This window comes from Molothrus aeneus, chromosome 18 (genome assembly GCF_037042795.1).
Source record: "Molothrus aeneus isolate 106 chromosome 18, BPBGC_Maene_1.0, whole genome shotgun sequence".
NCBI lineage: Eukaryota > Metazoa > Chordata > Aves > Passeriformes > Icteridae > Molothrus > Molothrus aeneus.
The window spans coordinates 3516864-3544731 of record NC_089663.1 but is presented as its reverse complement, the minus strand read 5'-3'; the positions used below and the strand labels follow the sequence as shown (position 1 = coordinate 3544731).

Here is a 27868-nt window from a genome sequence, read left to right as displayed (position 1 = left end):
ACGGTGCCCGCCAGCCCCCGCCGGAGCGCCCCTGCCGCGGCCTTTGTCTGCGCTGTCACATGGGCCGCGGTGCGGGATTTAAGCGGGTCTCCGCAGGACATGCCGTGAGCGGCGCGCCGCAGCCCTGCCCGCAGCGGCAGCGCTCCGCCCGGCCGGGGATGCGGCTCTAGCGGCCCCGCGATGAGCGGCTCCTCCATGGCGAAGAGCGAGTCCCGCACTTCGCTGCTGAAGGCGGCGGGGAGCCGGCGGGCGGCGGGCGGCCAACCCCAGCCCCGCGGCAGCCGCGTCCGGGACGGCAAAGGACAAGGCGGGCAGATGGGGAGGGAGCTGAGCCAGGAGCAGCTCCCCGGGGAGCCCAGTGCCCGCAGGCCGCTCTGCCACCCAGGCGCCCGGGAGGACGGAGCGAGGGGCGCGGGGAAGCTGTCACATGGACGGGGGGAGAGTCAGCCCGAGCCGGCGGAAGGAGGTCCAAGGAGAGGCAGCGGCAAGGAACCAGTGCGGACATCCAGGCAGCATCACCACCTCCCGCCGCACGCCAGCCACGGTCACCCCCAGGACCAGCATCAGCTCTCAGACAGGGATGGGGAGGAGGCAGAGGAGGACTTTTTCTTCAGTCACAGGCAGAGGTCCAGCAGAGAGTCCCTGAAGCTCTCGGAAGGCGCTTCACCTCTGTCCAAATCCAGCAGCAAGTGCTCCACCAAGTCCAGCGGCAGCGATCGGTCAGTGGAAGCGGATCCCCTCATCCAGCAGCTGCACCCCATGCTCAGCTCGGTCTTTGGCCAGGTAAGGGGCAAAGCGCCCCTCGCCACCCACCCCTCCCTCTCTTCCCACCCGCTTTCCCTCCGCGCCCCCTCCTCCTGCGGCTCACGGACCTTCGGCTCCTCGCTCCGGAGTCCCCGCGCCCCCGGGCACAGCCCGCAGCTGTAAATGCACTGCTTCCTGGCTGCCCCTGCCGAACTTCTCCCGGCGCTGCGGCACGGCCGGGGGCGCTGCGGGGTCGGCCCCGAGGAGGGCTCCGCGCCGGGGACGGGGCGCGGGTCAGAACCCCCGGCCCCGCCGGGCGCTGCGAGGGCGCTCTCGGTGGTGCTGACGGGGGAAGTGCCGGTGCTTTCCCTGTCACCGGGGGAAGTTGTGGCTCTGCCTGCTGAGGGTGAGAGTCAGAGAACCGGATTTTTAAAAGCTATTTACTTATTAGATTCTATCTCTCTGGCTCCCCGCCTTGCTTTGCTGTATTTGTTTACATCTCCTTATGGTACATTTCTGTACAATCAGCATATGAATCATTTCTGATGGCAGAAGCTGTCAGGAGAAGGTAGTGGGGAGGACGACAAAAAAAAATCCTGACCCAATTCCGAAGCCTTCCCAGTCACTGTGTTAGAATGGAACAGATGCTTTTGGTGTTTGCAAGCTCTTTTGGCACAAAGCTGTTGCTTTTAGCTGCTTTTGGTGGTGAAATTACCCAACACGGTTACCCTCTAAAAATGAAAAGGCAGAGGGAGACTAGCTTGAAATTTTCTTTTAGAAACATCTAGGGATGTTACTGGAAAATATAATCTCTGGGAAGATTAATGTAACTGCAATCTTCTAGAAGCACAGTTATAGGTATAAACCAGTAGCCTGGGTGGCTAAGTTCCATCCAGCCCTGGAAATGATTGATTAATCCAGAGTTATGATTTCTGGAGTTTGTTATCCAATGATGAGTCTTTTCTTTTTCCTGTCTTTTTTTTTCCCTTCCCTTTTTTTTAATGAGTGTTTGGGATGCTTTGCAGGGAGCCCATTCAGACTGGGATTATGGAGAAAATTAGAAAAAAATGTTGTAATTGGATGGAAGGAGGTGGTACACCCATATGTTTAATATGGGAGTGTTGTTGACTTCTGTTCATCTTGACTTCTCCAGATAAAAATCAAAGCACATCTGCTCTCTCCAAAGCACAACACTTTTCCATCCTCACTGGCAGTCTGCTGTTTAGGAATTTTACAGTTGTGTTTAACTTAAAACAAGTATTACCCTCCCTGTGCCAATGGTGCATCCAAAGTATAGATTAAAATTTTGTTGTGACAATAAGGAAGAGCCTGGTCAGCAGATTGATGCTCAACCAAGTTACAAAAAGCCATATTCCAGCACCAGGCTTTCAAATGCATGGTCTTGGCTCTGATTTATGCTGTAGTTCTGAACGAAGTGAAGATGTATCCAAGAAAAAAATTTAAGTCTATGGAGCTGTATGTCTCCAAAGCATCACAAATACAAATTCATGCCAGGTCTCCCACTCATGGAAACCCCTCTGATTTTGAGCTTAGTCCTTACCTGAACAGCACCTTTATTTTACTTGTTCTGCTGCTCGCATTCCAGTGTCAAAAGACAGTTCTGAAAGCTGTAAATGTAGCAAAATTTACCTGTGGTGTTCAACAATGCCCTTCACTGAAATGAGAGAGATACGATTATAATTTTCACTTTTTCACTGAGTACATTGCACCAGTGCTTACACGCACACACCAGCATCTTTCTTTTGGAGTGTAGTGTTATTTATTGCATTTTCACTCTGTATTCATCTCTCACTTGCTTTCTTTGAAGTAACTGTGACAGAGTGAAAATTTACTGGAGATTTTAGGACTGACTTTTAGGACTGGGCTGTAGTAGATCTCCCTGTACAGGGGCAAGATGGGGAGCTATAATTTTTTATAATTTAGGATACACAAAGAGCTGGTTACATGAAATACGTGAAGCTTTTTTTTTTTTTTTTGGTAGTGATATCAAAATCCTGCGATGAATAAAGGCCCAGGTGTAAGATGTATGGAAATTCTGTCATGGCACAGAATGATACAAATTTTGTTTCTGTGAATGAAGAAATAAATGCCCAGCATTGTGTAAAAATGTGTGCAAAGGTTTGAAACAGGCAAGGACTTACACCTGTGGCAGGGTCATAGGTGCAGACATGTCCAGGGTTGCAGTCTGAGGCTGCAGGTTCTGTAACACATTGTGATTAGAAGACAGCAACAGCTCAGCAGATAATTCATTTAATATGAAAACTTCTTTCTAGCCCACACAGCCCAGTGTGAAACAGTTAGAACAGTAATTCTGCAGTACATAGGAGAGGAGCACAGTGATGTATATCACAGCAGCAGAGCACTGTGGTCCAGCAGCATCAGTTTATCTTGATCCAGCTCTACAGATGTGGAACATCATCACCCTGTTCCATGGTGGTGCAGTGATGTGGTCGCAGATGCAGACACTACAGTGGTACAGTAGATACACAGAAAAGATTGCAGAATGGAGAATGTCATTATTGCAGTAACAGCAAAAAGGAGCAGTTCAGGACTAGAGGGTTGTGTCTGAGGGAGACAGATTTGTAGCTGTGCAGAAAAAAAGACAGAGTGAAGGAAGAAGCGCCGTGTTTATATAACCAGCACAGCAATATAGTGCACTGTGGGTGTGTACTCCAGGAGAATGCTAAGATACTGCCAGGATACAGGATGCAGTGATATTTTATTAATTAGGCTTATGCTATATTGGTGCAGTGATGTTCTAATACCATTAAGCAGTAATACTCTTTTAGGATATTTTACCATTTTGTAATTGAGTGGTACACGAATTAAGAAAAGTAGGGTAGTGTAATGATGCATTAAGTATAAGCCAGGATGTCATCTTAGCCTAATGACATGTTTGCACACCAGCTCGGTGCAGCAGTTGCAGAAGAGCACCTGCTGTGGACTTTCTGCTGGGCTGGGATGCAGCGCGTGCAGCTCCGAGCGTCTGGAGAGCTGCACTGACAATGCAGTGCTGTGGTAACGCAGTCCTGGGGCACAGCAGAGATGTGATACTGGTGCCGTGTGGTAGGAGTTTGGCAGTGCACGGGTGTGATAATTGTGGAGTGTTGTAGCCTGACAGAAGAGTTTAGCAGTCTACTGATGTAGTAATACAATATTGCAGACAAGAGCCATTCTGTACAGCAGTGATCACTTCTGGTGTGATATTTGCAAAGGGCTGCACTGATCTGACAGCACCATCCCGCTGTAGCAGAAGGCAGCAAGTGAAGTATTATCACCATGCCACAGTTTTGGAAGCACAGCTGAGTTAGCAAGAGGACAACGCCACAGACTTACCTGGTGACAGTGCAGTGTGAGTACGGGCTGGTTTTATGTGGGACGGTGGGACAGCAGTGTTTTAAAGTGGCCCTGCAGTGGCAGAGGCTCAGTGCAGTGCGAGAGCAGTGCTGTGATTCACGGGTGTAGCTGGCAAGGGATGTGCGTATGATAATGCAGCAAAGTGGGAAAATGGCAAGGAAAGGGAGCATGAGGAAGATGTTTCATGTGATTTTGGCCTGATAGGATAGTGTTGAAGTGGCCAAGTGGCAAAAGTGTGTTGTGAAGCATAAGGGAGCATGCTTATTACCCCTGCAGAGCAGAGAGTCCTGTAGTGTCTCTAGTGTGGCTACAGATCACCGTTCAGCAACAGAAGAGGAGTGGTGACCCCTCAGCAGCTGGGATGGCGGGGAGGTGGCAGCCTGGCAGCAAGACACAGTTTATTAATGTGACAACAGTAGCAAGAGCAGCACAGAGACCGGGACAGCAGTGCGGTGGCAGCAGGACCGCAGTGCAAGTTTTGTGGCATTCCTGGGGCAGCGGTGCAGTGGCTGCGGTGCCCATGGTGCAGCAGTGCCACGGTGATGTGGCTGCAGTGCCCATGGTGCAGCAGTGCCACGGTGATGTGGCTGCAGTGCCCACGGTGCAGCGGCCGCCTGGCACCTGGCTCACCACGGCTCTGTGCAGGGACTGCGGCACAGACAGCCACTGGTTCTCATTGCTTCATTCCTCCTGTGCCTCAGTGCTGGCCTAGCTGGCATCTTCAAGAGCAGCTTTTTCCGGGCATTTGCTATGCAATATTAATTTGTAAGCGATCCTGCCATGTGAGACCTGAACGTTTTCAGAGCCGTTTAGCTTTCACACCCTACCTGACTGTTAAATTTTTCAGTGAAGTGATTCCCCAACAGTTTTCTGTCAATTACCTCTGGTAGCATGGGGATCAAAGGGGTCAAACAATTGCCGTAGAGAATCATGAAATATTTACAGGGTTCTGCTGTTAGCACTGTGGCCAAAGGGGCTTTTGTATTTCTATTTGTACAGGGAGTTTAAAGCCTCTCCTGCACCATCTCCCATTCCTGCTTAAATGTCACTGTCCACATTACCATTAAAATAGGGAAGGAATCTTTCTGCATTTCCTGTGAAATTTTCCTTTTATTTTCCTGCTCCGTCCCTCTTTATTCTTGAGCTTTAGTTCTTAACAGGTTTTAATGGACCTTACAGCAAACTGGGATGACAGAAGTGGCCCCCTTTTGGGACAGAAAATGTGGAAAGCATGTGTGGAAAGCATGTCAAGAACATTCTCCTCTGACCAGCTGAGAGTGTGTAGGGAAAAGGTGCCTTGTCCAGCCTTTCTGGTCTTCTCATCTGCCAGATAACTTTGTTCCCTCCAATGTCTTTGGCTTCAGCTGATTCTAACAGGCATTTTGCCCAAGAGCAGTCACTGCATCAGGACCATTCTTGGAGATCCATCCGTGGAGAAGTAGGAAGCCTTGGCCAGTCCTGCCAGGGTAGAGTGGCTCCTGGCTTAGTAATGGAAGTTTTCAGCTGGCCCTGTGTATTAGTGAGGGAGGCCGCCATGGAAACTTTCATGTGTCACGCTGTGGGGTGGAGAGGTGAAGGTGAAAGGTCTGGGTTTCCAGGTGCTCACGTGCTGTGTTGTGCCTGTAAGGCAGGTGAAGCAGTGGCATGTCAGGGCTGGTGACAAACTGAGACAGTCTCTAACTAAACTGCTCATTAACACTGTTAAATCGGCACAGTAATTTGGGGTGAACAGACTTCTGGCTTAGCATGACTGACCGCCGAAGTGGTGCTGGTCCCATGGCACGGTCTTGTCTCGCGTGGAGCATGGAGCGTGGGTGCACAGATTAGGAGGCAGAAAAACCCGGAGAAATGCCGGGTATCCTGCACCGACTTTTCCTCCGTGTTTTATGGCACCTCTGAATGTTTATACCGGCCCCAAAAGGGTCCCTTAGGGCACGGGCGGAGAGGGAAGGGAGTTCCCGTGGCCGCAGGGGACAGTCCCGCGGACAGACCGCAGTATTCCCTCTGTTGCTGCCCGTCCCGCCGGAGCTCCCGGGATCGGTGCTGCGGGCCTGTCCCCCACACGCTCCGCCGCGGGGCTCCGGGACAGGGGGGCTACAGCGGGGCTGCGGCGGCCCCGGCCCGGGCTCCGGCGGCCCCGGCGCGCCCCCGCGCGGCCCCGCCGCCTCGGCCCGGGGCCCTTCCCCGCCCGGCGGAGCCGCCTTGACACGGACCCGCCGCGCTCTGGGTTCCCGGGGCATGCTCTGTCCCTGGGCTGCCCGGTGAGTGGGTCAGAGCCGGGGACAGCCCCGCCGTTGCCGTGAAGTAGGTGAGAGCCGCTCCCAGCTGCGTGTTCACAGGGGTCCGGATACCTGCGTGGGGCCCGAACAGCCTGCCTGCTTCCATCCCTGCATGAGTTGCCACAGCCCATGTCCATGCATGTAGATTGACATAAAAAGCCTTCATATACATGTCTTGTCTATGTACACACAGCCTGCTCGTGCAGCCTCTGCTAAATCTTCTGTGTGGCTTCACAACCACCTCTGTACACGCTTATGCATTCCTGTGCTTAAAACATCGCTCGGCGTTTGTGTGCACACCTGCCTGCTGACACCTGCCACACCTTCCAAGGTACGTCTCATGTTTTTATATGTAATGAACTCAGACACAGAGAAACATTGTTCCACTTGAGCATATCCACTCAGTTCCCCCCTTTGCTCAGCTTGGAGAAAAGTTCATCACATTTATTGCTTGTAAAGAGCTTGAGGGATGTGAGCCAGACGTACAGAATCACTGAGGGGCAATGGATAAGCCTCCTGTCTACAGTAGGTCTGCCAGCAAACATTAATCTTTGCCAGTGATTTACTTTTTAAACAAATCTGTTTTAAAAGGCTATAGAAAGACATCAAAATAAAACCAAGCTAAAAGAACATTCATTAAATATTCTGTTCATGAAATATACAGCAGCATGATCTAATGCACTGAAATACACAAACCTTCTGGTTAGATTCAGTTTATCTTTTGAGAGGAAAAAAAAGCTTTCAATAATAAATTAATCATCCTTTATATAAGTCCACTGTCCATTTTGTTAAGCTTTACCACCTTGATTTTTGTTTCATGCAATCCTGGGTTTCAACACAATGTCAGGGAAGTTTAGCTTTAGATGTAGTGGCTGGGCTGCAGGTTGTCAGCTGAATTAGCTGTGATTCTTTGTAGCATTCCAGCTTCAGTAACTGTTTATCCCTGATGCGTCCATGAGTGGTATTGATTTCCAATAACAAGCAGCTATATGGTGTGCATTCAGTAAAAGATGTCTAGCTAACTTTGGGCTCTGTTTCAATAATCCTCTGACATTCCTGTGACCTTAGAGAGCAGCAGCAGTGTCCATGAACCTGGGTAATCCTTCAGTCAAATGCTCCACTTAAAAATAAAGAGAAAGAACTGTCCTAGCTATGGTCATATTTAGATTTTTAGTAGCTTTCTGCACCAGCATAAGACCATGAACTCAGTGCTATCCATGAATGAAGACATTAGCAATATTCTAATATTTCTTCCACCCATTCCTCCCCTAGAGTACTTTGCATCTTGCAACCATCCTTGGAAGGAATACATAGCATTGTTTCATCCCACTCAGGCAAAATACGTTCTCTACATATGGAAGGAAACAGGCAGTGGTGTAACATTGGGAAGCACAATGTCACAACAGCTGAAGGCAGGAAGTAGAAAAACGCCAGCAACCTCAATGTGTTCTGCTGAAATAAACCACAAATTGTGTAGATACTTTGGGACCAGTTGTGTTGAGGCATAGTCGGAGACTTGGGATACACAGTTTGGCCTTTTAAAAGGTGCTGTCAGATCCTTACTCAAATTAGAAGTGAGGCAGATCTCTGTTTTAGGGTGGCAAATCTCACATAATGCTGAGGGTTGGTTTGGACTATTTTGTTGATATTGGTTTCCAGGCCTCTGCTCATCTGATGATCAGCCACATTTTCAGTAGCACCTCAGTGTGCCAGCTAAACAGTGACCCCCTGTCCCTCTTGTTTCCAAAGAGGTGAGAGAGCCAGGCAGAATTAGCTGCTTTTGCAGTAGTCACAGTTGGATGGAGTGCAACAAAATTCCCATATTCTGGAGCAAAGACAAGGAACCACGTAAGGTTTATTTTAAACAACCTCTGTGCTCCATATACATGACAAATCCTCACAGCAGCTTCTGAGCTGTCAAGTTTGTACTTGTCTTTTTGTAGCCCATTGATGATCTTTAGGATCATCATCAGCAAATATCCACAGTACATTGTGGTCTGGGCAACGCATCTCCTGTGTGGGAACTTGGAAGTTGGGCTAATGCAAAATCCTTGGATCAGATCTGCAGGGAAGGTGTCAGGAGAAAGCACGTTCCCATCTATTTTCATCTGATGCAAAATGAAGGCAGCTATTTACAGACAGAGCTGTTCTAAACAGAAGTTGACAGGCAGTCCAGGCTTTGTTACCTTGAGAGAAATAGAAAATATCCTCGGTTTTTTTAATAAACATTCTGTTGTTTGTGATTGATTATGATCCAATTGCTCTACGGAGGAGAATATTATGCACAGCATGAGTCAGCAACACTTTCCTCCTGGAACAGATGACAGCAAAGAAAGTTCCCAAACTCTCTGCAGAATTCCTTTCCCTAGATGAGAACCTGGACTGCATCCACCAGTACCTGCTTGTGCCTCCCCTTGAGGTGGACCTGTACTTGTCTGACTGGCATGTGGAACCATCCAAGGTTCATTTGAGGTTAGAAGACACAACTCAATGTGCAGCAAAAGCACTTGGGAGCTGATGCAGAAGAAGAAACAGCAATCAGTCACAGAAGTTCATAGTGCCAGAGCATGTTCCAGTGGTTGGGAGCTTCAAAATCAGGTCCTTGACAGAACTGGCAACAGGAGGATGTTGCCCACTCCAAATGGTTGGGCTCATCTGAGGTCGTTCAGTAGACAAGACAGTTTCTGTAAAACTATACATTTCCTGTAAAATACAGATCTGTAGCCACCAGATAAAGGGTTATTGGGAGCAGATTTGAAAGCTACTAATCCATGTGTGCACTTTCCACTCTGGTGTAGGAAAAAGTACAACAAAAATTCCTGCCCTGTTAGGATAAATAAAGTAAGGGGATATATTTTAATATACTAAATGTTTAAAGCATTTAATGGGCTCTTGGTAGAACTATGGACTTCAGTGAAAAGCTACTAGGAAAGAGTTTCCCCTGCTTTACTATACAATACCCATTACCTACTGACATTGACCTGTAGCAGTATTTATGTTGTGTTCAGAACAATAATGTAATGTTCCAGCACATGAAGAACTGTGCACTGAAACAGGCCTAGCATCTGAACAGTCCCCATACAAATCCATACTTCCACTGAAAATTTTTGCCAAGCAAAGCTACAGTTTGATAAGCAGTCACATGTTTTGGATTGATTTTGTTTTTTCTGTTGTGTCTGTTGGATATTTGCTGCCACTAGATAAAGCTTCTGGCACCTGCCAAATGATTAGCTATGAGGAGTTCCAACATTTTCCTATGAAATGAGCATTTCTGCCAAAGGTGCCAGCCCAAAGCACAGTACTGCTGCTTTTTAAAGTATCCAGACATATTAAACCACCTAAATCATTCCTTGTTCAATGCCAAGTCAGCCAGCCTTCTCCCTTCCATGTGTTCAGGTCAGTCAGTGTGCCAAATGCTTCTTTCCCATGGGCTGACACCTTGCTCTGTGCCAAGCTGCATCCCTTGAGGTCTCTGCTCTCCACCTGGGACCTTGGGAGAAAGGGAGGGATGGATGAACAGCAGCAAGACTTGCATTTCACAAAGTTCTTACAGATTTTTAGAAAGTTTACAACAGAGACACAGACCTTAAAAGAACAGTGTGATTGCCACAAAGAACTGTGTGGGAAAACCAGTATACATGCATGTGCAGCCCTCCCACATGCATACTGACTACCCCAGATATAGGCATACCCACAGATCAGCACCTACACAGAAATGTTTCTGACACACTTATTCTCAGCATCCTGTTCTCTTACAGCAGCGTCAGTTGGAGGAAGGGAGAAAATATGTTCCTTCTAACCTAATCTTCTAATGACCTTTCTGCCAACTCCACTTTCCTTGCCTATCTTTAAGCTACCTGTGGTGGTGATGGGAACAAGATCCCAATGTAGAGAGATTTTCCTCCTCAGAGCTCAGCAGGGGCTGTCTGCTAGATTGTGGTGTCCTGCCCAGTTGCTCTTAAGAGAGTCAGAGTAAATAAGGAGATAAAAAAATTGCTTATGATTGCATCTCTTGGGCCTCTTGCAGCTCCTCTAGAGTTCTTACAGAGTCGAAGGATTGTGTCTGTGCTGTAAACCTGGTGCACATGGGCTCCCATTCCCTCTTCCCTTCCTGGACTGCGAATTCCCTGCCAAGCCTGGCAGGAGGTCTCAGCCCTCTCACTCTGCCCTGCACGTTTCCTACAAGTGCCTGTAACTGTAGGGAAGAAAAGCTGGAGAGAAGGCAAACACAGTGATGGCTGTGGCTGGCTCTGAATGCTCTGGTACAAACCAGTATTTAGAGGGTCACCATCTCATTGAGAGGCTTTTAGAGCTCAGTAAGACACACTCCACAGCTGTATTCCAAAGCTATTCCCACAATAGTCTGGGAACTGTGATGGATTTTTCTGGCAGGAGATGTCTGACTCCCTTTCTTTCCCTCTCTCTGGGACAATGTGGGAGATGGGCACTTCTCAGTTGCAGGGTGTTCCTGGCCTCCATGCTTCCTGTCAGGGAGAGATTCATTAGCAGCAGAAAGGCAATTCTCTCTCCTCTCTGCTCTGGAATTGAAGTCATTTGTCTCAGGAAGGAGCCCAGGCGCCTCACTCGCTGTGTGGCAGCTTCTGCTCAAGGGAGACAAGCACTTCGTCAATAAACAAGGAGCCTGGGGAATGGCTCCGGCTGACAGAGGACATTATTAATGACTGGCACTTTGTCAGAGGGTAGATCAGCCTCCCATTAGCTGCCTTAAGAGGGAAAAGAGAAATAGGGCCAAAGATGGAAGCCTGAGAGCAGCTGCGAGTTTCAGCACCTTCCTGCAAAGACCCCACTGCAAGGCCCAGGGCTGGCACAGCCCCCAAGGAGTGACTGTATTTTTCCTCAGCATCTCCTGATGAGGGAGACAGGCCCAACTCAAGAAGAGTTTTGCTTTCCACCCCAGCATGGGTGGGCTCTGCTATGGAGGTCTTCCCCTCTGTCCCCCTCTCAGTCTGCCCTGGGTACAAGGGGCAGACAAAGAGTGTTTTCCAGCATGTTCTGCTGCAGCTTTTTGTTTTGGAGAGCCTGTGGACCTTTGTGCAGCTCCTACCAACATCATCTAATGAAGAAAGCATTCAGGGAATCTGAGAGGAGGCTGAACCACTGCCTTCAGTCTTGGGAAGCTGCAAGTACAAGGAAGAGCAAGAAGCACCATTCCCTATGGCCATGCACTTCTGTCTGTGACTAACTGGAGAAGCTGCAGACTTTTGTCATACTTAGACTCCTAGACTCATCTCCTTAGGTGGAAGAAGCCTCTAAGCTCTAAAGCAACTGTTGAGTCACCTTAGAATCATACTTAATTTGCCACAGCACCATCAAGGTGGAAGGAGAAATCCCTGCTTTGTTTTGACATTGACAGTTCATCCTTTGTCCTACAGCCCTAGAGCTGCCAGGAGAGCAAGTTCTTGGCTCCTTCACAAAAAGCATGTGGTGCAAGTCCTCAGCCTATGGAGCAGGTCTTTGTAGAAGCTTTTGTTTGGAACTACACTTGCAAACAAAGATGTGAAATCTTTCATCTCAACACCAGAGTGTCCAAGCAGCCTGCTGCATATCAGGGTGTAAGATCAGTGTCATCCTGGTCCTTATCTCTTCATACTTCTTATCACTGTGGAGCTGCAGCTGTGGTGCCTTCAGAGCTAAAGGTGCATTCACAATCCTGCTCAGATACTGTTGCCTGAGTGTGATTATGTGGTTTTTATTCAATTTAAATCTCTTTTCAGACTGAATGCTCTTATGCTCAGTCTGAGATCAGGAAAAAATATATTGGGAACTCATCCCTTTTCTTTCAGAGATTATTCTACACTACAGGCATAAAATCCAAAGTTTAGAGCCAGCTCTAGGTTCAGGTGCCTCTTATTTATTCCAAGACTTGGGCTCTTGCAAATGAAATGGATGGATCTGACATCAAAATTCTTTGATTCACATTATCTAACTTGAGGCTGTTTAGATTTAAGATTCGGGTTGAGCCCATCTTTGGCAGACTTGTACTGGTTAAACTGCCAATTGATTTTTACTTGCAGAAAGCTGGAAAAACTTTACTGCAAGACTGGCTCAACATCTCTCCCTTGTGGTTAAATATTACTGTCCTGGGGCTGAGAGTGTTGTAGGGTCCCAGGACTGCTGTTTCCAGGCTTGCTTCTGCTGTGACAGAATAAAAATCAGACACTTCTAGGTCTGCTGATATTTATAAGCTAAAACAGGTCCCACCCAGATAAATTGGTCCATTTCTGCTCTGAAAGGAGCTGTGGTCTGCTCCAAGCCCCTAAGTGGATTGCCTTCTGGCCAGCCTAGGGCTGTGGTGATTGAAAAGCCAAGAGGAGTTAGAAGGGGGGTGGGTAGGGATGCAGTGTTTAGAGGCTGTGTGGACCCAAACTAGCTAGATTCACAGAACTCATCACTGAAATCACTTCTTGCATTGCCTCTCTGTTTTAATTCTCCCTGAAACAGCCCTCTCCTATGAGTGAAACAATCTTGCCTGCAGATTGAGGGGGGTGGGAGGGATTTGAACATTAATCTGATGTAGATTATACATCCGCCTCCCTCTCTCCCCCCTTCTCACTCACTCTCTCTCTCTCCCTCTCTTTCTGTCTGTTTCTCTCCCCTCCCTCTCCTTCCTGCTTCATCTCTTCAAGAAAGTGAACATAAAGTAAAATACGGAGAGAGAGAGGCAGAGAGAGAAAAAGCTCCCTGAAGAGGGAAAGCCCCAGCAGCCAGTAGCTGTTTGGATTTGCCTGGTGCTGCCTTTCTTGCTTTGCTCCCAAGGAATACCTTTAATGGGATCAATTGCTTCAGTTCCTTTATAACCAAGTCCACCGGAAAGGCAGCCTCAACATATTATGGGCAACTGTGTGAAGTCTCCTCTGAGAAACCTCTCTAAAAAGGTATGTTCCCTGAACTGAATCAATCCAGCCCTACTTCTTGGGATGGGTGACACTCTGGGCAGATGAGAATGGGAGGTGGGAGAAACACAGAGATGAGTATGAACGGTTCAGCTTCTTCACCAGACTTTTTCTGTAAGAGCTGCTCATGCAAGTGCAGCCAGTAGAGCCCAGGATGCTCAGAGCCATACTATGTATAAATAAATGTGTGTGTAGGCTCGTGTCCTGCTCACTGTGTGTGTACAGCTCTCCTCTGAGTACGTGCAAGCATGTGCTTGTTGATGTGCACAGTGTGCTGGCACACTCCTGTCAGGGCAGGACTGAGCTTGTGCTTGTGCTTGAGTAATCATGTGTGGCATGGGTGTAGGGACATAAATGCATGTATACATGAAGGGTCATGTGTCTGTACATGTTACCATTGTGTGTAAGAGTATGCACACCTATGGGCCCATCTGAGGTACCTGTGTGTCCTTAGCTCTTTACATCTCTGCACAGGCACCCTGAATGCCTGAGCAGGTTTGCTGTGAGTGCAGAAGGCATTTCTGTGTATCACACACATGCCCTTGCTTGTATGGCACTGTGTGTGCTCACCTGCTGGTGCATGTCCTCACAGAAGTCTGTGTGTAGACATGCACATGTTTTTTATGTCTATCTATCCTTGCATATGAAACAATTAGTTTTGGTATGTGTTTTGGGTACAAAAGCATGTTTTTCTCTCTGTTCTGCTTGTCCATGCATCTGTTTGTGAGTGGATACACTGGGCCCTGGCTGTGTGTTTGTGCATCATGTTGCACATCAGCGTGGCCAATGTGTCTCCATGCTTGGGCCCAGCTGGACTTTGTGAGCTGCCACATGTATCAGTTAGGCTTCAGCCCACAGCCTACTCTGTGCTGAGGTTTTGCAGTGGTCCTGGGACAAACTAGATTCAGGAATAATTCTGCAGTTATGGACTGGGTTGAAATGGGAATGACATGCCCCAGAAACATTTCTTGTTTGACTGAGGAAGACCTTACAGCACTGTGTACCTGTCAGCCACACAGTTCTCACTTGGCATTGCTGCAAATCTAATAGCTCAGCAAAAAGCTATGCAGTTCATTCTTCATAAATGATAAAGTTATGCTGATCATCCAAAGAATTGCAATGAGATGCTGCCTCTGTGGAGACCTTGACAGCAGTGAAATGCCACTGCCATCAAGATGCTTTATCCAGGAGAGCTTGCCACCTGGGAAAGCTTCTCTGCAAGGCAGCTGTCTGGGAGAGAGAGGACCTCCATCGTAGAGTTTCTTTTGGCTGCATTTTGGCCTCTTCTGTATAGAAACACAATTTGCTTGTTATCTTGGCTGTTGTAAACAAAGCCAGTAATGGCACAGTGCTGCTGTGGGGGAGCTGGGATACTTGATGAGGGAATTCATCACCAAGCAGTTAGGCAGTGCTGAGACCAGTCCTAGGTCAGGGTGACCTGCAGGGAGATGTAGAAGTAGCTGAGGTTCACCCAAATGTTGCACATATGAAAAACCAACTTGGTTGCTTGTAGGTCGCCTTCAACTTGGAATAAAAGGAGTTGTCTGCAGCTGTACAAGGCGATTGCAATTAAAGTCTGACAGGTAGCCAGGCTGCTTGAATCGAAATAGATTCAAGAACCTGTAAATTGTGTTGTCAGTCTTTGAGGTAATTTATGCTTTTATTCCTAAAAGCTGCTTTGAATAACTCACCTTGTGCCTAGTTACAAGGCCTGGGATGTCAGGACTGCAGAGAAAAAGTTGTGAAGCTGAATCAGAGAATTTCTCAGGCATCACTCTAGTGAGCTATGAAATAAGGCACTCATCCTGACAGCTCCTGGTACTCTGCCACTCTTTTCATCGCAACACACGTGATTATACTGGAGACTTTGCAGATCAGTCTTAACATTGCCCAACTTCACTTGGCTGTTATATGATCCCAGTCATTTTTCTCAGATTTTACTTTGAGCAAACTCATGTTGCTGAAACGTTAAAGAGGAGGGACTGCAGACAACACGTGTGGAAGCTGCTCTTGGGTGACAGTCTGAACTCTTTGAATACATGATTTCAACCCAAAATTTGGGATTCACTCCTGGGCACCAGGTGGCTTGGTCTAGGTCTGGATGACACCAGGGTACCTTGCTTGTTCAGGCTGTGACTCCCTGTCTGTTGTTGGAAGCTTCAGTTTCTTGCTGTCACGTTGTCCCCCCGAGTGATTGTGGAAGCCATCCCAGCTGCTTTTCCCTCCAAGAGATACTGCAGCTGGGATCGAGGCCCCTGTTGGCTTGCTGTTCTGCAAAGTCCCTCTGACACTCAGACTGGAAATGAAGTGAATCCTGGTGTGCTTCTGCTGTGCAGAAATTAAAAGCCTTGGCATCCAGGTCCCTCACTTTACCACAGCTCTCTATCACTTTGGCCATCTCTAGATCAACCAGGTCTCTTCCCACTCCATAATCTGCTGGTCTGACACAGCCAAGGGCTGGACTTTGCCAGGAAGGTTAGTGGTCCTTTCCTAAGAAGGGACTGGGAAAGCCTGATCTCCCCAGTCCTATTCTTGCATTTTCTTTGTCATGCATACTGCTGTTTCCCCTGTAATGGGTGGCTGATGTTCTTTGCCCCATACCAATATCACAGCTCCCTTGCCCTCTCTTCTGCGATGTAGAAGGAGCATGGTGAAGGGAACTTGAGTGGATATTTGCAGGAGAACCTGTGAGACTGCTGGCAGAGGGAACATTGAATGCCATAAATCCTGCCTGCAGTGACAGTGCAGGGCAGAAAGCCTTGCTGAGCTGTTCACCTTGGTATTCTGGCACTGCAGCAGTTTGTCTGGTCACAGTCCTCAGTGGCTTTTGGCAACTGTTTTGTCAAACTGGCAACCTCTATCGAGACAGAAAAATAATGGGATGACTATTATGAGGTACTGCTGTATAGCTTGGTAATAAACTATTGACTGGAAATGTCAGCAAACAAACATTTGGGGCTGTGGGGTTTTGCATCCTTCATGTGGCTTCACTGGAATTAAACACTGATGTGGGGTATTTAAGTGATTCATATTATTTGGTATATTAAACTGAAAAATGTGACAGGAAATAAAGCTAATAATTTTGAAAATACATTGCACTGATGTCACAAAGCTGTGTAGCTCAACACAGATGTCTTGACATTTAGCTGAGCTAGTAATATGCCATTCGTGGATGGATGCTCATCTTTCAGTTTTCTAAGGACAAGTGTCCTATGTGTCAGAATTAATCAGAGATCAATTCCTTTCTCAGCCACGGCTGCAATGAAAATGCTTTTCTGCTTTATCATTTTCTTTCTCCCTGGCTTGCTTTTTGAGTTATTTTTGTTTTGATGCTTGATATTCACATGACATTATACATGAGCAGATTGGTGTAAGACTGTGTACAAAAAGGCAAATTACAAACCATGCATGCAATGTAATAGCACATGACAGACACAGCAAGTAGATACAATAGTCTCAGACAAGTGTGAATGGGGGGTGTTTGTGTCTGGTCTTTTAGCCTGAAAATTTACCTCGGGCTTTCAGGAAAGGGTTAATAGAGACAATGACAAGTGACAGAGCTTCTCTGATCACCCCTGGGAACGCTGGCTGTAAAAGTAGAATCATTCCTGAAGAGGAATCTAATGTATGATTAATGTTTATTCTGTAAAACCAAGGGTCCTGTGGGTTGTGTTGGCTTTTTATAGCTGCATGGGAATATCAGGATAAGAGGTTTTTTGCAGAGCCAGGGAAATGCATTTCTATAAAAGGAAAGCAGCGCCTCCTTATAAAATCCAGTGCTGGATTCTGTTCTGGAGCCTTAGCTTAGCAGGACGTGTGCACTTGGAAAATGTGCAAATGCAAACACTCAAAAATGTTGTGCCCGTGTCTGATCTCCACTTTGGGACTGTCAGTGATTAAAAGAGGCCAAGGCAGTAAGTGCCTCAAACCCTGAGGATGTAACTAATTAGTAGCTGCACAAGGCAGCGTGAGCCTGCAGTTGGCAGGGCCACCTGATGCTGTAAATGGTCTTCTGAAAACGTGATCAAGCGTGTGATGCTGTGTGAGCCTGTGCAGTGGCTTTGTGCAGCTCTGCCGGGTCTCCTGGGGATGCCCTGGCAGGTTTGCCCGGGGCACGGGCTGGCACACGTACTGTTAAGTTGGGATGTGCTTGTCCTTTGCAGCTCATTCAAGGCAGTGTTAACTCCGGGGCTGACTGTGGGAGTGTGGCACTTTGGGCCGTGCCTGGGTAGATGTGAGCAGTGCTGAGAGTTTGATGTCATTTCAAAGAGAAATTCTCGTGGTTGGTTGTTATTTCAGCTTTTGAAAGTGAACTCCTGGACTTACTGCTTCTGTACAAATCCGAATAGGCCGGTGGGGGGGACGCAGTGTGCACCAGATGAAAGAAATTTAGCAATTATATCTCTGCGAGGCGGTTCAGTAAAACTTCAGAGGAACGAGATGGGGAGGTAACATCCTCTGTTGTGTTGTTTGCTTGCTGCTGGTTGGCTGGGAAGATCCGCCATGACGAGAAGACGAGCTATAAAGCTGTCCAGACGAGCGAAGAGGGGTCGTCGGCTGGCGAGTACCAGGGTCCGCTCATGGTGCTGGCCCAGAACTGCGCCGTCATGCACAACCTGCTGGGGCCAGCATGCATCTTCCTGAGGAAGGGCTTCGCAGAAAACAGGCAGCCTGTACGTAAGTTACACCCAGCGGGGCGAGACACGCACAAAGCCACGTGGACGCGAGTCGGGGATGCGGAGCCGCCCCCGTGCTCCGTCTGCGTGCAGCTCTGTAACTCCCAGCCCTGGATCTCGAGTGCAGCTCCAAGTGCAGATACAGTCCCAGGCAAATGTCTAACCTGAAGGATGTGCAGATATCCTTGTGCCTAAACACCAAGAAAGGAGGATTCTAAACTTGCAGCTATGGAAAATAGATTCGAGTCTACACTCGAGTAGCCATAATCACATGAATTCATGAAAACGGTTTTAGGACTTCAGGACTTGCATAATCATATGCACTCCGGAACAGTCCAGTGCTCAAAGCTGTTATTCCAGCAAGACACCCATCTCTCATTCCCAGGCTCGGATTAGCATTTAAAGCCTAAATAGCCAGTTAAATGCAAATCAGGGCATCTGTATTGGGAACAAGCTGTCCATATTTGATACTGTTCCTATCAGTTCACAGTGAGCACACTAGTACCAGCAGATATAAGCAGACAGCTGCCTCCTCACAGATACCCAGACACAATCTCTTGTGCACTGGCATACCCAGCCTGACACTGCAGCAATCCCAGCCAGTTAAACTGAGGAACATCAGGCTTTCCTTATATTTGCAAATAGTGCCAGGCTACCAAATGTTATTACCCTCCCACATGGAGAGAAAGAAATAGCAAAACCACTTCCATTCATTCAGTCACACCTATCGTAACTAGGTGCTCATATGCATCCAATGTATGCATTTTTATACAAAAAATAAAAATATGTGCTTGTATTTATGCACCCCAATATCGTATCTTTACAAGAACTAAAACATATTTTTGCCCCATAACATTCTACTTCCACAATTACATGAATTTAAAGACAAACAAAATTTAATATGATTAACAAACCTTTTATGGATATGTATTAGTGAATATGTGCATTGTCAGATATTCACCCAGTGCCTTCCATGTTCTTGTGGTGAAACAAAGCTTACCCCAATTGCCTCAGAACCAGAGGTTTATTGCCTCTGTAAGAAACCTCTGCTTTACTTGTGTGTTGATATGGTCATCTACAGCTGTAGGAGACATGTAGGTCTTTATTTTGGAAACCTCTGCTTCAACCAACAACTCAAAAAAGAGTAATTATTTGTCATTATTGATCAAAAGGCTTTTGTTCTTCCTAACCTTCAGCCACTGTGTGATCACACAGTCCCTGTGCCAGGTCACTAAAACATGAAACACACTCTTGCACAAGTACACTTGCTGACCTGCACAGAGCCACCTGTGACAGGAGATAGGTCCAGCTCCCTAGTGGACAGCTGGACAAGTGTCCATCCTGCTTAGGCCATGGAAGCTCACTGTACCCTGAGAGGTCTCCAAAATAGGATTAGTGATGTCTCTAAGTACCCTGATGTAGAATAAGTGCATCTAATACAAAGCTTTACTTTTACTGACTCTCTAGGCCAACAGGATTTCTTGGGCATAGAACAGAAATAAATGAGAGTAAGACCATTAAGTATAATGGACTCAGAGGGGGTCACCTCTGCTCATATCTAGGATCTTAACTCTTGGAATAGTTTTATTCCTCTTCCCATATGTTCTCCGAAAGCTTTAGAGTGATTCAGCCCATTTTATCCCAAGCAATTTTACTCCTTAATCATTTTAGGGGATCTTTCAAATTTAAAACAAAAAAACTCTTCCTGATGTTAGTTATCACTTGAGTCAGATTTTTGGAGGGACATAAACCCTCCCCCTCCTGCTGCATTTGCAGTATCTGGCAAATGAAAATTCTTTGGTGTGCAAAATTAGTGCTGAAGCCCCCACTTCTGACAGGTGTCACCAATGTCAGTTACAATGTGGTCTTCAGTGATGGAGGAGGAGGAGGGGGAGGAGGAGGAGGAAGAGGATGGTCTTGTGAGGACTGTATTGATGGAGGGCCTGGGTCCTACCCTGGCCACTGTCACAAGACAGCAGCTACCGTGGGTGAGTCATGGCACCCTTTGCACTGCAGTGCTGGCACTCACAGCTCTGCACCTGCACCTGCTGTGCACCCAGCCTCTATCTCCAGGGCTCAGTGTTTGCACTCCATGGAATAAAGTGCACAAGGTGCTGGAACTGATTGTGGGTGGTTTTCTTCTGTTATTTTATCTAAGGCAGGAGGGCAATTATGCCTCCTGCATCCGGTCTGAGGAGATTGAATTGCTTTATTACTTGGTATTGATGAAAGCAGAACAAATGGGATGACATGTTTGAAAATACCAGGTCTGTGAAGGATGAAACAGCAGAGCCAGCACGCTCTGACAGTTCCATCCAGCACAGAGATGCCTCTGGGAAGGTTATGAGTGGCAAGCTGGTCATTTCTCTGGCACAGCCCACTTCTGCACAGACGTAAACCAGTGTGTGTCCTAGTTTGCTATGCACTCCGAGCAGCTGCCATTAGAGTTTCCAGAGGAGCCTGTGGTTAAATAGCAAAGGATCTTCCTTCTCAAACTGATCAAAGGCACCGTCTCCAGGCACATGGGGTGAGGCTGGAGGACACCTGGAAGGCAAGGAGAAACTCCCCACAGTTGAGGGGAAAAGCCGAGAGTGAGACGACAAAAGAGATCGCGTTTCTGTGTTTCCAAATTCTCAGATGTTTTGGATTTGCCTGGGAACCATGAGAGGAATTAGAAAGGGCATTTAAACCAGAAAGCAGTGCATTTCCATGCTCATCTCTTCTTCCTGGTGCAGTGTTGGAGCTTTCCTATACTCTTATATCCTCCCCCTTCTTCCAAGAAATTCAAATTGGATGTTTGAAGTTGCAGTGTTTCCTGAACATGGTGAATCCTTGTCCTGTTTCATTTGTGGATGACCTTGATAATGTATATGTTGTGTGTCTGCCTTCATGACTGGTTTCAAAATGCTTGTATATGGAGTTGAGGCTGGGGGGAAGTTACTACCTTTTTGTGGGGACAGATTGTAGGAGATGTCACTGAGACATTGACTGTGAGAGACCTCATGGCTGTTGCTGTCCTGCCAGGAGGACAGAGATCAAGCAGTGATCTGAGCAGATGATAGTCTAGACCTGCTGGTTACAAGGACTGCTTCCAGCTGCTTTGATCTGTGTGTATCAGCAGGAATGGCAGTAGAAATACAATCCAGAGGAGATCATAACTGCCACAGGGACAGTCTCTGCTCCAGAACTTGGTGCTGGGGAATGATGAAGCAGCTTCATGAAGTCGCCAATAATACCATCAGTGGGGAGGCCACAAATCTTGCTGTGTTGGTCCAGGTCTATTCTGTTCAGGGACCACCTGTCATCCCCCTGTCCACCAGATGAGAGGGAGAGGGCTTGCAGAGAAATGTGTGCAGGTTAACACCCCTCTCTTTGGGAAGGAAAGCTGGGAAGCCTTCCTAGGTAGATGGTATTAAACATGTCATCACCTTCTTGTTTCTTCTCTCACTTTCTGGCTTGTTCCAGAACCCTTTGTACCAACAAGTGCTATTTTGAAACTATTTTGTGGCCAACAAATGTCTTTAACAGAATATGTTCTCTTTTTGCAGGATAGAGAACTGCGTCCAGAAGAAATTGAAGGTAAAATTTGTTGTTCCTTCTTTGTCCTCTTTCTCCCTGCCCAGTGAAAATCTTTTGGCTGGCCCTTTCATGGTGGCCCCCACGGGTTAAAATTATTTGGGGCAAATCAAGGGAGATGATTACTGGAATAATCCCAGTAACAGAAATAATGTAAAACTGAAAGAGTTCTGACTGTAAGGAATTTGCATCCATTCCATATTCTTCAGGGTGAGAGGATAAGTAAGTAATGGGATATTGGCTGTTGGGGAACTGCTGTCCCTCCAGCTCCCACAGAAAGTGTTGTGGGGCATGATACTATAATATGGCTCCAAGGAAGCTGGTTTACCTGCTAATCCCTACAGTGAGGGGTGTATAATAGACTGCAGAGGTAAATGTTGGAAAAACTTACTAGTTTCTTTAGGAAGCACAGTTCAGCAATGAAATGTTTGTGACACTCGTAGTCCAAGCAAGCTTTCCTGCCAGGAATGGGCCAGCAGCACTGCTGACAGAAGAGCTTAACTTTGCTGCAGTCATTGCCTCATGTAGGGAGATCTGGTGGGAAAATACTGAGTATCTTAGAGAGTCTGCCTTCATAAAGTGCTGTTTATTCTGGGGAGTTTTCTTGGAAAAGGTATTTCAAGCTGTCACTGACAATATTGTTCTTCCTTTCCTGCAGAATTAAGAGAAGCCTTTAAGGAGTTTGATAAAGACAAGGATGGGTTTATTAACTGCAGGGACCTGGGGAACTGCATGCGGACCATGGGCTACATGCCCACTGAGATGGAGCTAATAGAGCTATCCCAGCAGATCAACATGAACTGTGAGTAACACACACCCAGCTGTACCTGCCTGTTGCTGCTGTGCCCTGCATCATTGCCTCAGGCTTTCTTGGTCTCTGGCTGCCTCTTTTCCTTTGGAGTTTTCCCCTCTCTTCTTTGGTTCTGATTTTCGCTTCTTATCATCTCTCCTGTTTGTTTGTGGTACCTAAAGTCAATGCCTTTGTTTTTGCTTATCAAAGGGGCTGTGTGGACTGTACTGTATATGGGAACAGTGAGTGGAAGGGTTGTCCTTCATGCTTATGTTGTCAGCTGTAAAACTGCCCTTAGTGTGTGCAGGCACTGGTGCACAGCTTCTGTGTGTTGTCACATTGAAGCTGTTGTCAGATGGTGTCTGACTGAAAAGCAAGCCTGGGAAGATGGGGATGCTTCATTTAGATGGGTGATGGATGGGCTGTTGGTGTGTGGTGGTTTTTCGTGTATCTGTTGTGTGCCTGGGGATGGGCTGTGAGCGAGCTGTGCTGGCAGTGTCAGATGGGAGCATCTGCTGCAGTCATGGAAAGATGTGACAAATGCATCTGATTCACTGTAACTGTGTTTGTGACCCTTGTCTTTCACCATTGTTTTTGTCAGCTCTCATCTGTGGCAGTGCAGGGTATCACCCTCAGCCAGGTGGGGAGAGGCATATTTAGTGCATGTTATTTCTGACACAGGATTATGTTAAAAGGACAAAGTACTTGGTCAAGGGAAGGAGAACAGCTGTGACATATGCAACCAGTCACACACAAAAGCAGCTGATAACCCTAGCACACAAGTGCTTGGGAATTTGAGAGTGTTGCTGACAGCTCTCAGGGCACTAACAAGTAAAAGAACTAATACAATGAATAAACAGTTGGACATACATTAGCTGCTGTAATGGAGCAGGACTGCACCAGTGCTGCAGGGCAGTGCCCAGGCTCTGCAGGGATGTCGTGCTGTGCCCTTGCTGTGCCCTTTGGCACAGGCACAGCAGAGTGTTGCTGTAAGCACTAGAACGATCAAGCCTCTGATACATACTGTGTGATGCAATAAGGGTGTGACAGTCCATGGCAGCCTAGGATGGAATAACTTGGGCTCATTCTGCCCAGCCCACAATCCAGAAAATACAGGGTAAAACTACCTCTCCTTTTACTTCCACTGTCCCACACCTTCTGTGCTTTGCTTCCTGGAGGGCCAAGCGCTCTCTGGGGCACAAAGAAATGCAAAGTGAGTGCTGGTCTTGGCTAATTTATGGAGTTCTTACACACAATCTTTCATTTTGTCCCAAGTGGGTGGCCATGTGGATTTTGAAGATTTTGTTGAGCTGATGGGACCAAAACTTCTAGCAGAGACTGCAGACATGATTGGTGTAAAAGAACTCCGTGATGCCTTCAGAGAGGTGAGTGATCCTTTCCGCGTGCTCCCAGAGAGGTGAGCAACACAAGACAGGATAGAGAGAAGACTCACTGGAGAAGAAAAGAGAAGAGAAGAGAAGAGAAGAGAAGGAGGAGAGAGCAGCACAGTGGAAGATCTAGAAAGAGCCCAGTCAGGCATGGAATAAAGGAAGAGCAGAGAACATTGCTAAGATAAGGGAACTCTTGAGGCAAGGAAAAGAAAAGCTGATGCAGACAGAGCATTTGCAAGGGTTTTCTGAGGAGGAAAGACAGACTGGATCCAAAAGAGGAAAAGGAGAGACATGGAAGGAATGGAGAAAATACAGAGCGCTTAGGAGCAAGGCAGTACAAAAACCAGTCCAGAGCAAGACCTGTTTCCATTAATTGTATTTCCCCTGCTGGTATTTTTCATGTACTTGCAGTTTGACACCAATGGAGATGGGGAGATCAGCACCAGTGAGCTGCGAGAAGCCATGAAGAAACTGCTAGGGCAGCAGGTGGGTCACCGGGATATCGAAGAGATCATCCGGGACGTGGATCTGAACGGAGATGGGCGTGTTGATTTTGAAGGTGAGAAGGGATCAATGCTCGCTGTCCATCTACCTGGAGTGAGTCAGAGTTTCAGATCAGAAGCTGAAGTGGAAGACTTGCATGCTCAGGGCCCATGGTTCTGAAGTATGGAGAAAAAATAACTTCATTTTCTCAGTCAGATGAATTGTTCATTTGTGTATCATTTCTTGCTGCATCTCAGTTGCCATTGGGTCTCCATAATTCTAGCATGGTAAGAGATAGAATCTGTTATACAGAAACAGATCCTGGTGCACACATGCTGTGCCTGCCATTGTTTTAGGGGCATTTTCCTTTCTTTAAATCTATTGCAAGAGCTGTGGGGTGGCTGAATTGCTTTGGAGAATGCATTGCATCTTTCATTTCCTCTGGCTCACCTTTGTTATATGCCTTTATAGAGAATTTGTTTCTGGACCTTTATGCCAGAAGATGGTCATGTGCCAGCTGTGCTCACTTATACTGCAGATATCTGATCCCTAGGTGTCATGTTAAATCTTAGAGATAATTAATTTCTTCTCACACTTTTCATGCCAGAAGGACTTTGAAAAATAAGAGTGGTTAGGCTTCTATCCTAGCCATTAGCTGTGGCAGGAGCAATATTAATAGAGCCCAGGGTTTCTGGCAAGGAAGCAGTTGATATCAGACAGCTAAGAAGATATAAGAGCTGGAAGGGTGTGAGAGTGTGGCAGGCTGCTTTTTTCCCTGGTAGAAATCCAGATGTCCCTTTACAGTAAGGGTGAAGTACTTGAACTATGAAATTAAAGTAAAATTGACATAATTTTTTTGGCTCAGTGTATTCCTGGGTCTCCTACATTACAAGGCATCTCAGTCCTCAGGATTACTGAAGCCTCTGAGGGCTTTGAAAATATTAGAATACCACCAGTATCTTCCTAGAAAGTATCTGGTAGCTGAAGTTGTTCTAATGCACTGGCTGATTACATGACAGAAGCTCTCCTTGTTTCCCACAGCTAAATTATGTTAGACAGCTAAAATACATGAAATGCTATCCCAGTATCAATTTCTCTGTGAGTTAGCACTTTAGTTGTCAGAGGACACCTCTATCAATGGAAAAGGAGAAGTCAAGGGGGGTAATTTCCACTGCCCTCTTCTTTGCAGAGTCATTAGTTTCTCAGCAATTCAAGTGCCGAATGAAAACACATTTATATTTGATGGCATTTACACTCAATTTGAACAACTGCAATTGACTTCACAAACTGCAGGGTAGTCAAGAAATAGATCCAGGGTATCCTTACAGTTAACATGTATCTTTAAAAACAAGAAGTCCCTTAAAGTAAGCTTTTCTCTGCAAGAACGCCAGTATAGATACTGGCACAACTCTCATGCTCTCCCACACTGGTATCTCTGTGAAGTGGCAAGCTTACTAAGAAATCATACTGTGTTCCCAAAACTGCATATCAAGGTTCCCTGAAGTTACAGTGAAGGGAGACAATGCTGGCTGTAGTGTTGCACAAAGAGTTGCTTGTGCAAACAAGACCGTAGGTGGTTGGGAAGGAGTCCAAGGCAATGAACTGACCTGCTGGAGGGATCTTATCACCCTATCTAATGCAAGGATTAAAGCCCACGTTGTGTGAGCTCTCAGGGCCAATCTCAGAGTGCACAGGCTTTGCTGGCAGCCTGGGGACTCCAGGTCTCACCCTGGCTGCTGTCTCCAGTGGATGAGAGCTGGGCTGAGGACCATGGATACCTTCTGGTTCAGGACTCTCTTGTGTTGTTGGTTGCAGAGTTTGTTCGCATGATGTCCCGTTGAAGATTATTCTCAGCTAAAGAAGAATCAGCACCTTAGAGAGGGCAGAAGAGGACCTAGCTGGAGCATCTAGCCCCGATGTTCCTACGTGAAGGTTTATCGGCTGGCTGCAATTAGGACATTGCAAGATGACCTGCTGCTCCTCCCTCATGGTGGTCCCCATGCCCCTCCACCCTTTCACACTGTGAAAGACTTGCAACTTCCTACAACTGGAACCATTCCTTGAAGAAGATTGCAGGAAACTGCAGAGCCAGGACTTGCCATGATGCTTTCATGGGATATTTGCAACTTTAGACTCCTCCTCCCCAGCTTTATTCTCCCACCAGCTGCTGCAAAGCAAAAGCAGGAGAAATCCTCTTGGCTTGGTGGATGAGAGCAAAGCCATTGGGACTGGTGGCAGCCTCAGGGCGTGCTCTGCACTTCTTGGTTTCCCTTGGTGAACCGTGTCTGTGTTTGCTGTCTCAGTGTGTGTCTGTCTGTGTGGAGTTATTTATGCTTCCCCAACACTTATTTGCATCTCCTGTGGTTATGTTTACCAAGAGCAAATTCAAATATATGTCTTGTGGGGGGAAAGTGATAAATATGCACGTTGAAATGATGTGGAGCCTGGATATCCCTGTGAGAGGTGGTGACCGTGCTGGGGGAGAAGGGCTTGGGCAGATGCACACCCCAGGGTCTGCACCAGGATCCAAAGGCAAGTCCTTGCTGCAGAAAGGGGAGTCAGTGCTGGCCACTAAGTCTGTGTCAGGACTCTGCCCTCCCTCCCACTGTCCCCATGGCCAAGGGGCATGGAGGTGCCTCACAGTGAGGGCAGTGCAAAGGGTCCCCATCCACTGGCATGGGCACAGGTGAGAGCCCCTGCAGTATTGTGGGAAGGAGCAATGGGAGAAAGGGCCCAGAGGGGAGCTGGGTGGGAAGAGGACAAGCAGCAATAGCCAACCTCACCCTTTTCAGTTCATTTTAAACACAACTGTGAGCACATATATGGTGGGGCCATGCTGTGGGAGCTGAGCTGTAACTCCACTGGTGTTGGGGATTGGCTGGGAGCTTCCTTGTGTGGCAGTGCCCTGCTCTCCAACCTCTTCACACTCAGGAATGCTGCACATGTCTGCAGCAGTGACAACAGCAGCCTCCAGGTCCAACCAGCTGCTTCCAGACACATCAAATCTTACCCTCCTTTTCCCAAGATGCTCCCAAGCTACCACTCCCCCTACTCTACCAGACCTACAGACTCACTCACAAGTTGCCAGGATTAATTTCTGTTTGGCTTCAAATGGCTTAAAAACCATCATCACTGTGTTTCTTGGTGTGATTGGGAGCTGTTTTCCTCTTGGTTGCCTCCTTACTCAAACTGGGAGGTCAAGGACCAATATCCTCCTGCTTCCTCCATCTCAAATCTTTCATTTCCAGGGTTCTCTGTCAGATTCTCAGGTCCACAAATCCATGTCCCAGAGGAGCATTTTCTCTTCTGCTTTCCTGTTGCTGTGCTAACCAGCATAGCTGTAGTGATGGCTGATGCTCCAGTGATGGAAAAACTGTTTCTCCTTATATTTGTGTGTGTGTGTGCATGTTTACTTGTGTTTGCACAGGTGTGTGCACTAGGTAGGGTTTGTGTGTGTGCACATAAAAGCAAGGAGTGCAGATAGGTACCTGGGAGTGAAGCAATAGAAGAGTTTGTATGCAAGTGGGTGTATGCCCACTGTGTGTGTTTATCTATGGAGCTGGTCCCATCTTGGAAATGTGGGTGTGAGCCAAGAAATTGGGAAATGGTTATTTACAGATCTCCACATTTACTGGCT

The 27868-nt window shown here is 47.2% G+C and overlaps 1 protein-coding gene across 3 annotated transcripts; it reads left to right on the top strand.

The window, feature by feature from the left end:
• Nucleotides 1–26667, top strand: CABP1 (calcium binding protein 1). 3 transcript variants are annotated; one of them, XM_066562417.1, is made up of 7 exons: nt 7–783; nt 17812–17988; nt 21540–21570; nt 22226–22369; nt 23633–23742; nt 24160–24307; nt 26047–26667. In XM_066562417.1, exons 1-7 carry the CDS (start codon nt 181–183, stop codon nt 26070–26072), a joined length of 1239 nt encoding a protein of 412 aa, XP_066418514.1. In that variant the 5' UTR covers nt 7–180; the 3' UTR covers nt 26073–26667. The 3 variants fall into 3 exon arrangements, with proteins under 3 accessions (XP_066418515.1, XP_066418514.1, XP_066418516.1); XM_066562419.1 differs by lacking the exon at nt 7–783 and adding an exon at nt 13116–13297; XM_066562418.1 differs by lacking the exon at nt 17812–17988 and having other exon boundaries at nt 1–783.
• Nucleotides 26668–27868: the final 1201 nt, after the last annotated feature.